This window comes from Mauremys reevesii, linkage group 20 (assembly GCF_016161935.1).
Source record: "Mauremys reevesii isolate NIE-2019 linkage group 20, ASM1616193v1, whole genome shotgun sequence".
Taxonomy (NCBI): domain Eukaryota; kingdom Metazoa; phylum Chordata; order Testudines; family Geoemydidae; genus Mauremys; species Mauremys reevesii.
In genome coordinates, this window is record NC_052642.1 from 6,967,691 (window position 1) to 6,981,820 (window position 14,130).

Genomic DNA, 14,130 nt, shown 5'->3' on the forward strand with positions numbered 1-14,130 from the left:
AAAGGTATGGGGATGAACAATGGGTGATGGAAGGAATGTTGGAGCAGTACTAGAGCAATGAAGGGAAGATGGGGATGAAAAGAAGGGGGTCAAATGTGCAGTGGGGAATGTCAGGGGGCTTCAGCTCTGTCCCCCTCCCAAACGCTCCACATCATTCACTCCATATTTGTCTCGCACTTCAAAAAACACCCTCAATGACTCCACATCGCTCCCTGCATTGTACCTGCATGTCCCATTCCAACAACCACCTGTTCATGGGGAGGAGGGAGATGACAAGATGCCGTAGAGTCAGTGAAGGGACTAACATGCAGCTAGTGCATTCTGTGGTTGAAGTAATCATTGCCAAAGAGCTCAAGGCAAAAGAGGCAGAGAGTTGGGCTTTGGTACATTTTTTTAAAGGAAATTCAACACCTCAAAACTTAACACAGAGCTACAGTTGCCTAGTGGGTACCTCGAGCCCTTCAGAACCACAGAATTCTTTTATCAGAGGGGTAGCCATGTTAGTCTGGATCTGTAAAAGCAGCAAAGAGTCCTGTGGCACCTTATAGACTAACAGACATATTGGAGCATGAGCTTTCGTGGGTGAATACCCACTTCATCAACCGACGAACTGGGTATTCACCCACGAAAGCTCATGCTCCAATACGTCTGTTAGTCTATAAGGTGCCACAGGACTCTTTGCTGCTTTTACAGATCCAGACTAACTCGGCTACCCCTCTGATTCAGAACATTTTGTTCAGCTACACTCAAACCTCTGAAAATAGGAAATCCAAGTTAAGGAATATGCCACCCCTGAAACACCACCTTAACTCTGCCCCCTTTGAGCAAAACCTGACATGCCAATAACACACATACTAACATTCTACCCTTACAGATGTTACAGGACACTCAGGGAACAGGGTATGTGAGCAATGCACAACAAAGCCTAACATCTTATCTTTGTTATAGCAAGACTCAAGTGTAGGTCAGGCATAGCAAACAGGAGCTACCTACACCTGGCCTACATGCCAACTCTGAGCCTACTCCATGCAAATCAGCTTAGACTTGCTAAATGTTACAACCCCTTCACCCTTCCCAGAGGATTCCTTCTGACACACTGCCTTCGTACCCCTCATTAACCCCAGAGACGACTGCCATATGTCACCACACTACTGATGATCCACATGACAAAAACACCTCTGTACATTTCATATCACAGTAACAGTTATGCCAACTCTGCTCCAACTAAATCCTCTACTATCCAATACTACTACACACCTAGCACAATGAACCTAGCTGGAGTGCACGCAGATCTAATGCTGTGATTCACGTCGCTGGAACACAATAAACAATGGCACACTCTCCTAGAATTTCCTTATGTTTACTTGTTATGGCACCCTCTCCCTTCCTGAACCATTGCCAGTGGCTATTACTAGCTCCAGGGGGACAGAGGTAAAGTTGTGCAGCAGGGATGGAGTGTACCGTAAGTTTGTATTTCCTGATTTCCAGAGGTCTGAGTGTAGCGGAATTCAGGGTTCTGAAGGGCACCAAGCACCACTAGGCAATCTTAACTCTCTTAATGAAGCTTTGGGACATTTAACCTGTACAAAATTGTATGTACCTGCAAACTAAGGACTAGTCTATAAACAGAAATAATGCCTTTGAAAGGTGCAAATTGCCCAATTCTTCTCAATGAGGTGTTTCTAAAGTCTGGTGACAAAGTAATGTCAGTTTTAGCTATTTCACCACTAACCATTTCAATAGAAACTTTCAGCTACTCTGCGATAGGGGCGTGGTATAGGAGGGAGGTTATAGAAGAGAGTGTGGTGTTATGGACAGAACTTGAGAAGAGTGCCAATATTTTTCTTCCCTGTCTGAGCCCAGGGCAGGAAGATGGATGAGATGCCTTCTCCAGCTCTAATTTCTAACACAGATATAATTAAAAATGGAAACACATGGGAAGGGAATATTTATTAAATGTATAAAATGAAAATATGCCTTAAGGTACTGTCCCAGATTGGAGGCAGCATGGAGTCTGACCACCACCAGTAGGCGCTCTAAGAGGAACTGCACTGGGCCAGATTCTCCCACTGCAGGATATGAGTAACTTCCATTGATTTCAGTGGGACCTGTTCATATCTTGCAAGTGGGGGGAGGGGGGGGAAGAATAAGGCCCATTGTAATTTGGGATGGAATAGAATGCCAGTGGCATGTGCAGGGGGTATAACAGATGCGGGGAGCTAGTCACAGCCTTCTCTTGTGTGCTGGGGTTGAACATAATCTCACCTATAGCAGAGTTCATAGTTTGTAAAGTTAATAGTTTTGAATATAATATTTCTTTTCTCAAAGGCTACCCACTCCATGTGTATAACTATTATTGATATTAATGGGTGTCCTGCATTCTCATCAAGAAGAGAGCATACCCCTTTCCAGATGTCTAAATATACTTAAATCCCCTTCCTGGGGGAAGACTTTGCCTAAATTGCAACAAACTTAGCCAAAATCGATCATTTACACATTTGTACAAACCAAAGAAACAAAACCTAACAGCACCATTGTTGTTCCAAGCTGCTCAGCATTTTCTTTTGCAGTTTAGGATCGTAACACAAGATTAAAATAAAGTGTGTAAAACCTTTTTCTGTGTTCATGTTAAAGAAAAAAAACTCCACTGGCAGCTGCTGAAAGAATGTTGAAGATAACAATTATCTAGTAGAAATATTATATTTGCTCCACATTGGCTGTTACATACAATTGTTTAATGGGGCTTTTATTGAAAAGCTGCAAAGCTTTGGGCCTAAATCAATGAGATGAAAGCTCTGAATTTTGATGTATGCTGTTGACTTCCACAACACAGAGCAATTTGTAATAGCTTTGCCTCACTGTTGTTTTCAAAGCTCTTGCTACATCACAAGCATTTATTTCTGACCACAAAATTACATTTATTCAACAGAAAGCAGCTCAGGGTCTTTAAGAGGTTAACTTCTGGAGTGCTTGGCTGCTCTCCAGCCTCTGTACTAGCATCAGTGCTAATGCAACAGCACACAACAGCACCCAGGCTAGCCATGATTAATAGACTGCTGAATACGCTGCTTTCCACATACACACACTTTTCATTCCCCTGCTTCCATAGATCATGGACTTATCCTCAAAATATCTGACTGAAATTGAATTTGGCTTCTCTCTCAACCGTTCATTTCCTATGTTATGCAAGGTTATATCCTTTTCTGCATGAGCAGAACCAAACCAGCTGCAGCTTTTGAGAAGAAAATGTGTTTTCAATTATGAAGTTGGCCTGAATATTGAACCATAGTTCTACTGCAATTCTAATTGAGCCATCATGGAGCGAACTTACAGGAAAGAAATCATATGAATCAGGTTTGTAAATTTAAAAAGAAAAGAAAAGATTGATATTAGCCAAGGAATATTCCTATAAAATGCAGGGGACAAGAACAGATGACTGAACTTTTTTAGGCCATTCTGTTTACGAACTCATTAAAGCGCCCTTTCACTGGTATGATTAGTAGTTCCAGTACACCAGTCTGGTCATATTTTCAACTCCTTTGTCTGCATATAGACAATTACTAAATTACTCTACTGACCAAATCAATAGCTTAAAGAGCAATTCAGCTAAGCACTGAGCCAGAGTGCTCTCATCAGAATGGCAATACACCTAAAACTACTTGTCTTGAAAGAAGAAAACTAAATATGGCAGTCACAGAAGATCACAGTCTACTCTTTCAGAGTATTTGCCTTAAAGGATGCTCCAAATTAAGGATTAGTGTATTCCTGTTGGACAGTCCTGCTATGCCACATGAAAAGAATGCTAATAACCCCAGGAAATCCTTTCCCAGCCTTAATATCTACTTGATGACATCACAAATATGGATTCAGACATTAAATTTCCACAAAGCAAATTTATTTCTGTAACAGAAAGCATAGCCTAAGAACATAAAGCTTTATATTTAGTATTTCATGTGCAAGTGTTCATCTGCTTATATAAATGTGATAACCCATTGCAACCTACTATATATTATGTGCAGACAATGTTTATTTAGATGATAACTAGAGGGCGTTTCCTTTCTAAGTTGGAAAACAAATTATAATTGGATAATAAAATACTCTGGCCATTATTCATTCATTCTGGCTTTTAGGATACTGTGATTGAAGAGTTAACTGGAAGCACCCTCAACTTACTGATTGTAAACGAAGAAAAAAAATGATTTAAAAAAAGTGTTAAGGTTGAAAGTGGAGTTCAGTTGAGTTCAGCTAAGACACCTACAAAATTACGTTCTTTATAAAATTCTATACTTTCTAAAAACACCAATGGGCCCCGTTGTTCTATTAATTCTTCATCCCTCCCTCTCACACCACCTCATTTACATCATCTCACAAGCTTAAGTGTCCCCCCTAAAGTTTCCACAAACATATACAAGTCAAATAACTAACTTAGCAGTTTTGAAGCACAAAGCTTTTTGTGGATTTTAAAAGGAGGGCTTATAAGAGAAATCCAAATGCAATCTTAATTATGGAATGAATATCATAACAAAAACAATAATATACTTCAAGTAGACTGTCTATTCCCAAATAAGTCAGGAAGTTTAAAACTGTTTTGTATTATTTTTTCATTTTAGTTTGATAGCCTGTTTTTTCATCCATGTTACTGTAATTGTAACATTACTGTTGGGACTCAATGTATTCTATGGCTAGGCTCACAGAACAAACGTGTGATAAAATCACCACTATACTATGCATTTCAGAACCTTAAGAATTTCATTTTTTTCCTTTAGCTAGCGATCCCCCACATGCACTCTGCTTTAATAGGTTTTCTTATTGTATTTGTTTTAAGTATATTTTTGAACTTGCAGTATCCTAAATTCTATTTCAGAAGGCTTTTACATTCAATGTTACCATGAAAAATCTGCAGTTCCAAGATCTGTAGATGAAAACAGCTCTTTCCAGCAACTAATGGAAACTGGATATTTGGTAATTGAAACAGTTTCCATCTGCAATTTCCCCTGATTTAGATAAACATCCATAGAATACAAAACATTCTGGCTGTGTTTTTTATATTTATAAATATCCATCCATATTGTGCAGTGAAATACAAAGAAAATTTGAGAGATCAAACTAAAAGCAAAACATCTACTACTGAAGGAAACCAGGGAAGATGTTTAAAGAAATTAGCTAACAGCAAGTATATGTGCTGAATGCTCCACACGTTATGCACAGGGAGGACGGTGAAAACGTAAGTGATTTTAAGTTTACCATCTCCTCCAAGCCATGTCTGGTCCACTGATGTCACATGCTCCCCCACTCCAGGATACCTCCCAGCATGAACTATGCTCATGATGTCACAGCCAACATGGAGCCACCCTACAGCAGCCCTGTAAAGGCTTGGTTCTCCTGATAGGGCAGAAGTTTGCTAAACATTTAATACTACTCTTTTACATGCCAAAGGACAGTCAATGGGTACTTCCAACAGCATAAGAATATTTTAAAACCCTGCAAAACCATTCTGTATCAAAAGGGGAAAATGACACTTACATGACCCCAAAAAGGTAGTTCCAGAAGGATTGCATAGCGATTGTAAAATTACAAGTAGGATGCATGCTGCAATATCTCTGGGAGTGGGGTGAGACGCACAACTTCAGAGGACTTGAAATGGAGGAAAGCTTATGCCTCGAAGGCCTCTTGTGCTCTGTGGAGCATTCAGCACATAAGTTTGTAATAAGTTATTAAATAAGACTAATACTTGTGAACCAACTGTAGATAGTGCATTATTACTTGCCAGAAACTGGGCTCATATTTTTTTATTTACTGAAATAATTTCATATTAAGGCTGATGCACTGTTTTCTAAGGAACACCATGGTTGAGAGTCATCCATTCTATGTTTATATACAATTGACATGATGAGGGTAAAAACAACGAGGCATCCTTGTGGCACCTCAGAGACTAACAAATTTCTTTGGGCATAAGCATAAATTTGTTAGTCTCTAAGGTGCCACGAGGACTCCTCGTTGTTTTTGCTGATACACACTAACACGGCTACCACTCTGAAACCTGTCATGATGAAGATAGTTATTCTAGAGATAAAAGGAGTTTCTAAGGCCTGTTTTAGGCCTGGTCTAAACTGGGGCGCAACTTCAGCTATGTGAATAATGAAGTCGATGTACTTAGATCTACTCACTGCAGTGAGTCAACTGCTGCTGCTCCCCCATCGACTCTGCCTCCGCCTCTCATGGCAGTGGAGTACAGGAGTCGACAGGACAGGCTTGGGGGTCAAGATGCGATAAATCGACCCCCACTGGATCAATCGCTGCCCGCTGATCCGGTGGGTAGTATAGACCTACCCTTACAGAGATTCACACCAATGTGACAACATAGATGCAGTTACAATAGCACCAGCCCTAATGCAGACATGCTGCACTGATGTAAAATGAGGTTTATACTAGCATGTCTTACTCTGGTAATTTACCAGAGCAAATTAAACCAGTGCAAACTGTAATTTACATCAGTGCAGTAAGTCTACAGCAGAGGTTTGCTTCACTGCAACATTGATATATTTATATAAGTGCAAATTTCTCTAAAATAGATAGGACATGTTCAGAGAAGCTTCTTTAAATGTAGCAGGATCAGGGTTTATGACACATACTTGAGCATGCAGCATTCCACTCAGAGAAAAGTAGTACACATACGTAGACTTCTGTCAATATATTACAAGATGGAAACCAAAGTGAAAGTGTCTTATAGAGCGTTACAATTCATATAAAGCAACGTTAATATGCATGTTCCCATTGTCAAACTGACTTACACAGGTCATTCTTTTTCCTCACATGTTGCTATTATATAAGGAACTTCATCTGATAAGTTTTTATAATTGTGCTTGGAAAATTAAGTAGTTAAAAAAACATACTGCATCCAAGCAAAGAAATTATTGCTTGTTTGAGGGACATATTCAGCCAAATGTGCAAAGAATCAGAAATATAACCCTCATCAAAAATAATATGTACGCACTTAATTCCCTATGCTGATTGCTGAAAACATACTCCTAAATTTCTCTCCACGCTCTGATGGGAACTGCAACAGTAAAATGATCATTTTACAGCTTATTACACATTTAGCAAGTGTAACCCATGCCTGTTGGGTGTGGTGCCCTGTCCCTGTCTAGTGCCACCTAGACATTAAAAGCCACATGGCTGTAGCAGACTCGTTAGCTCATTCAGTAGATGCTCATACACTAAGTTTCAGAGGTCCTAGGTTCAATCCCGCCTGCCAACAACCCAGGTCTGTCAGCATTACAAGTGTGGGCTCCTCCCAGCTTATCAACTGGGAAGTCTCTGAAGCTCAGGATGGGCTTTCCTCGACTAGAGGAAAAATGTAACCTATGCCTGCGCAGGACTGCCCGGGGTGGGGGAAGTGAGGCAATTTGCCCCGGGGCCCCGTGAGCCGCTCCAGGTTTTAGGCGGCGGGCCCTTCACTCGCTCCGGCTCTTTGGTGGCGGGTCCTTCAGTGCAGCAGAAGACTTGGAGTGAGTGACGGACCCACTGCTTTTTGAAGTGCTGCCGAAGCCTCGGAGCGCCGCCCAGTGAGTACAAGCACTACAAGCAGCGGGGGGGAAAAAAAAGCCGTGATTGGCAGCACTTAGGCTGTTCTACCACAGCCGCTTCATTCTTCGGCGGCAATTTGGCGGCGGGTCACCACTGAATTGCCATCGAAGACCGGCTCTCCCCCAGGCCCCCTGAATCCTCTGGGCGGCCCCGTGCCTGCTAGATTAATGAGTCTGCTACGGCCTTAACTAAAACCACATGGCTTTTAGCTCACCACCTTTTAGACCACCTAGATGTTAATGAGTCTGCTACAGCCCCGTGGCTTTTAGCTCATACAGTAGATGCTCAGAGGGTGGTGATGGACGGCAGGAGAGAGATCACTTGATCATTACCTGTTAGGTTCACTCCCTCTGGGGCACCTGGCATTGGCCACTGTCAGTAGACAGGATACTGGGCTGGATGGACCTTTGGTCTGACCCAGTACAGCCATTCTTATGTTCATACATTAAGCTTCAGAGGTCCCAGGTTTGATCCCGCCCACCAATGACCAAGGTCTATCGGCATTATACAATTGCAACTGTGGTACATTCTTTGAGGTAAGATATCTACAACACATAAGGTACGAGGTTACAGCCACTACTTACAGCTTCTGATGCACTAATTTTTATTGTTATTATTTTTTTTTTTTAGGAAGTACGAGTTTAAATTTAAAATCTGATTTTTTTCTAAATAAAAATTTAACCTCTCTTATGGTGTAAGGTCACATATAAATAGTTCCTGTTTTTCTTATAACAGAATTAATTGATTATTTTGTTTTATTTCCAGGATTTTTCACAGTAGACAGACCCATGAGTCTTCTGCACTAGCACTTTTCTTCACATTTCTCAGTGTGGCTTCCACAGGTGCTTGCACTAGTGGAAGCACTAGCACACACTGGCCACTGACATTTAATCAGTGCATTTCAGAGCTCTGCTCAGAGCAGGTCTAATTGACACAGGTTAAAAACACTGGTGGGTTGCTCTACACAATCCATCTTTGCCTCTGGTGTGGTAGCAATGCCATGCAACCAAGGGAAACCAGAAAAAAAATACCAGTGAAGAAACAGGAATTGTTAACATGGCTCTGCAGTTCAGACTATGGGGGTATGAATTTCAGCATGGACTAGCTTGCTGTGCTGTAACTCCCCCACCTGGGCACAATAGGCACAAACTAAAAGCTATCTAGTTCACATTAACTTTTTAGTCCTGTTTAAAGAGCACTATGGCCAGATCTACATTATAAACTGACATCAGCATAACTATGTTGCTCAGAGCTACGAAAACCCCCAAGCAACGCAGATATACTGACCTAACATCCAGTGTAGACGGCACTATGTTAACAGGAGGGCTTCTCCCATCGACATAGCTACCGCCTCTCACTGAGGTGCATGCACCGCTGCAGCGTTTTTGGTGTAGACCGGCCCTAACTTAAGGTGAACTAGGCACCTTTTAGTTCATGCCCACAGCATCCACACAGGGGAGTTACAGCACAGCACACCAGTGAGCACTGCAATTCACACCACTGTCATCCAAACTGCAGGGCTGTGCAGACATAGCCTTAGAGCATATTACTTTTTGAAGTGTTACGGCCTGATCCAAAAGCTATTAAAATCAATACAAAAATTCCACTCAGGCCTAACTACTGTTTGGGAAAACACCACCTGCAACGAGTGCTTCACTGTCAGCCACAGTCAAAACCTACAACTCTGCGGCAGGCTACAACCTCCTTTCCCATAGGAAAGGACCTCACATCAAAATACTTACAGGCTGACTTTTTGAAATTGTGACTTTGCTTAAGAGAAAAATGTCTCTGGGAACAGAAGTAGTAGCAACGGTGTTAGAACTTTCTGTAATTATTTTTTCTTCCAAGTATCACCTATAAACATTAGGGTCCAACAAGCTCTTTTAGAGTCTAATGTTTCAACTTTGAGGGAAAATTTACACGTTACATATTCTATACATCGTTTTCCCTCTTCAACGTAAACTGATATATATTTTATACATGCACATTACATAATATACATTAACATTTACATTATATTTAGGATCTACATGGCTTAGGACCTACCCTAGATACTGAGTCTCTCTCCTCTATGTTACAGCTGAGATCAGCAATAGCCCCTAACCTGGAGCCTCACTGTTATAAACGAAAGGGGGCTGCTGGCAGTGTTCTCTGTGAGAGCCACTCCCTCCTCCAGACTTTGAAACTGGCTCCGGACCTTAATCCATAATAGCATGAACTTCAAGGCACGTTGTAAAGCTCATCTTTGTTTTCCAGGCATTTGAAAATGGAGTGGAAGGATTGTGATGGGGTGGAAGATTTCAGTTTTTAAGCTGCCTGATAGCCTACCACCAGTGTATCTTCCATTGTACTGCAGCACTTAGAGCATTTGTAATGTTTTTAGGTTATATCAAGAACTCCTAAAACATACGAACAGATGCCTTTTTTAAGCATTTGTATAAACCAAAATATATTCCTTTTTCATATACATAAACACACATGGACCCTACTCCTGCAAAATGCTCCATGCTTATAGCAGAGCCCTTGGTCCATACAGCCCCACTGAATGGCTACATCATACTAGACTGACGTAAACGTAGGCAATCAGAAGCAACAAGATAAACAAAAGTATAGTCTCTTACCTCCCCCTGGAAACTCTTCAATAATGGAGCTACCTGTTTGCGCAGGTCCTGCAAGACAAAAGCAAAGGGATTCCATCAGGAAACAGCCATTTAAAAAAAGAAAGCATATAAAGAATAATTTTGATCAGACTAGAAGTGATTATTAAATATTTAGAATGGAGCAGCATGTTGTCAATCTTTTTTTTCCAATTTTTTGAATATTGATTTTGAAGCTTGATTGTATTTTATGGAAACGTTTGTTTAATCAGAGGTTAGCTAGAATTCATTCTGAACAGGATCATGTTTCCAATGTAATAGTTTCCAGTTGGTACACGCTTTTGATTGTTGCAAATGATGATAACTGGTTAAAGACTGTGGTAACGTTGGGCAGGCTGTGAACTCTTTCAATCTTATACGTGTATTGGAACAGTAAAGTGAATAATGTGATCTGAAGTAAATTTGTGTGTCCACCTGAAAAGCATTCCAACTACAGCCCTGAATTGAAGTCAAAGTCTCCTTTTGACATGTGTGAATTTGCATTAATGGAAGTTTCCTCCTTTTGAGTGTAAGGCCATCAGGGGCAATAGAGTTGCCAACCCTCAGGATTGGCTTGGTGTCTCCCGGAATTGGCATTGATCTCCCGGTGACTATCGAAAGCAATCCAGGGGATTTTAATAGGATATTTTCAGAAAATGACATTACATCGTGTTGGGGGGGGAAAAATCTTTTGGAAAAAGCTTTAGTCAGAGTTGGCAACCCTAAGGGGCCACCACCTTAATTAAGGACAGTTTGGCTTCGCCCCTATTGAAAATGAGAGATGGTAGCAGTTTTGAAAGAGGGAACTTTTGTAAAGGGCTGCTGTGATTCCAGTGCCTTGAGAACAATGAGAAATAGTAGACATTTTGAAAGTGGGAATTCTTTGTGGTTCTTCTACAGAGAATTCATTATTCGTTAGCCCGTGCTAAAGAAGAGTCTTTCAGTTCTGAAGTATGACAACAACAAATGGCCATTAATCCTTAAAAAAATTAAAAAGGCTTCAGATGTAACCTACACATACTACATGGGAAGTCTATTACTTCACCATCAAGATCATTTGGGACAAAAACACAGTACAGTGGTCTGATAGTACTACATTTCTTAAAGGACCTTCTTTTAAACTAATTTTAATTCTAACTAACAGATGTACTTATAAATTCTCAGAAAATTCATTCTATGCCCAAAAAGCAAGTGCTGTAACTGTGAGAATATTCTGTAGATTCTTCAAATAGTGATTTAACCACTTCATTAGCATGAAGTGCAAAAGTCAACTATGAAACCATATGCAGCACTTGTATAGTTTATAGATCTATAATACAGAGACTACACACAACAACAACGAGGAGCTGCATTAAGGTTTTATTAGCATGATTTATGGATTGGAAAGTGGCAAAGCCATCCCAAACAAGTATCAGTGAAACTTTATACCACTTCATACAATCATGCCATACATGTTTTAATACAAAAATGGTTTTCAACCTTTATAAAAATTGATTATGGTAATTTTTGTATCCTTCCATCTGTAAAATCAGAGTCCCCTAGTTATCATGAATATCAAAGTCAGAAAAACTTCTAAAAATTATCTTTTTAAAAATAAATTTAAACATCACAATTTCAATGTTCAATATCTTAGAGACTTCTAGAAAGCTGAGTCCACTTAGAAAGCCAGGAATTTTGCCTTTCCAATGGTAAAAAGCCTTTTCTTTTAACCCTTGCTCGGCAAGATATCAGATCTGAAATTTGTCACTGGTCCAGAACTGAATTTTGCCCATCCTGGGTCTTACGTGAGTGTAATTTCTTGGAGGAAATGGAACAATTCTCTGGCAGATTAATTGTTTTTAAATGGCAGTTGTTTGAAGCCATTTAATATTCCAATTCTCTGAATCTGTTTCAGAGGGTTGATATATCAGAAGTCCCAACTGGGATGGATTAGTGTCCAGAATGCAGGTGAAGTTGTCAAAGACAAATGATTAGTTTAAAAACTACATTGTAAATATAATTTATCACACAGTCTTTCAATTTCATTGCATGGCTTTGCACTGTATCATATGGCTACTACCTTACAGTACACATCCATCTCATAATAAGAATACTGTGGTAGCCATATAAAACTCTCTTTAGCACCTAACTAAAACAACACTGATTAGAGCACTGATAGTTCAGTCATAGAATCATAGAATATCAGGGTTGGAAGGGACCTCAGGAGATCATCTAGTCCAACCCCCTGCTCAAAGCAGGACAAATCCCCACAGTTTTTTTTTAAAACCCCAGTTCCCTAAATGGCCCCCTCAAGGATTGAACTCACAACCCTAGGTTTAGCAGGCCAATGCTCAAAGAGTCCAAAGATGACTGTGAAGAGTTACAAAAGTGACTCAGGAAACTGGGTGAACAGGCAACACAATGGCAGACGAAATTCTATGTTGAAAAATGCAAAATAATGCACACTGGAAAACATAATCCCAACTATATGTACAAAATGATGGGATCTAAATTAGCTGTTACCACCCAAGAAAGAGATCTTGTAGTCATTGTGGATAGTTCTCTGAAAACATCTGCTCAATGTGCAGCAGCAGTCAAAAAAACTAACTATGTTAGGAACTATTAGGAAAGGGATAGGTAATAAGACAGAAAATATCACAATGCCACTATAGAAATCCCTAGTATACCCACACTTTGAATACTGCATGCAGTTCTGGTCATCCCATTTCAACAAAGATATATTAGAATTGGAAAAGATACAGAGATGGGCTACAAAAATGATTACAGACATGGAACAACTTCCATACAAGGAGAGATTAAAAAGATTGGGACTCTTTAGTTTAGAAAAGAGATGAATATGGGGGGGGGGGGGTTGGGATATGAGAAGAAGTCTATAAAATCATGAATGTTGTGAAAAAAGTAAATAAGGAAGTGTTGTTTACTCCTTCACATAAACACCAGAACCAGAGGCCACCCAATCAAATTAAAAGGCAGAAGGTTTAAAACAAACACAAGGAAGTACTTCTTCACATAACACACAGTCAACTTGTGAAACTTGTTGGTAGGGGGATGTTGTGAAGGCCAAAAGTACAACTGAGTTCAAAAAAAGAATTAGGTATGTTCATGGAGGGTAGGTCCATCAATGGCTATTAGTCAATACAGTCAGGGACACACCACCACCATGCTCTGGGTGTCCCTAAATCTCTGACTGCCAGAAGCCAGGATTGGATGATAAATGTCTCTGTTCTGTTCATTCTCTCTGAAACATCTGGCACTGGCCATTGCTGGAAGACATGATACTGGGCTAGATAGTCAGTCTGACTCACTATGGCCATTCTTATGTTTTAGAACAAAGACACTTCAGTGAGATTTTTCTCCTTGGGGCACTTAGAAGTGCTATGGTATCTACATGCTTGCTGATATTTTTCCTCTGATCTATTTTGTCGTCTATTCTGTAGTGGTGTGAGAGTACATTTCTCTCTTCTGTGGCGCCAACTTGTGGAAGTTTTATGATTGCTCTCTCCATGATCCTCACCTAGTCAATAATGGGGTTTTAGCTCAGTTGCATTTCCCAATTTTTAGCTGCCATGTGACACCAGAATGCAGTACTCTGCTATGTAACTTCAATTACATGTTTTATTTGTATCCAGCTGATGAAAAAAGTTAATAAAAAAATAAAAATAAAAGTTTGGGTCATGGGCCAAGACTTGCATACCAAGTTTTAGTTTACAATGAAGTTCTAAACTTTTGAGAAACAAGATTTATCACAGAAACACTGGCACCCTTTTTACTTTTTTGACCTGTATAATTATATTACTCAAGCAAAGAGGTAGCATTTTGTAAAATAAATATCCCAACCCCCCAAAAAGGTGAATTCTTTGTCCCTAGTAATTCCTCTGAATTTAGAGATTCATTTGTGATGTCTTCG

The 14,130-nt window shown here is 40.1% G+C and overlaps 1 protein-coding gene across 36 annotated transcripts in view; it reads right to left on the reverse strand.

The window, feature by feature from the left end:
- Positions 1-14,130, reverse strand: part of CUX1 (cut like homeobox 1) — a 399,391-nt gene that overhangs the window by 217,516 nt on the left and 167,745 nt on the right. For all 36 annotated transcript variants that reach the window (XM_039508427.1, XM_039508428.1, XM_039508426.1 and 33 more), the window contains one exon: positions 10,209-10,256. In XM_039508427.1, the coding sequence (XP_039364361.1) occupies positions 10,209-10,256 (48 nt within the window). The remainder of the gene's footprint in view (positions 1-10,208; positions 10,257-14,130) is intronic.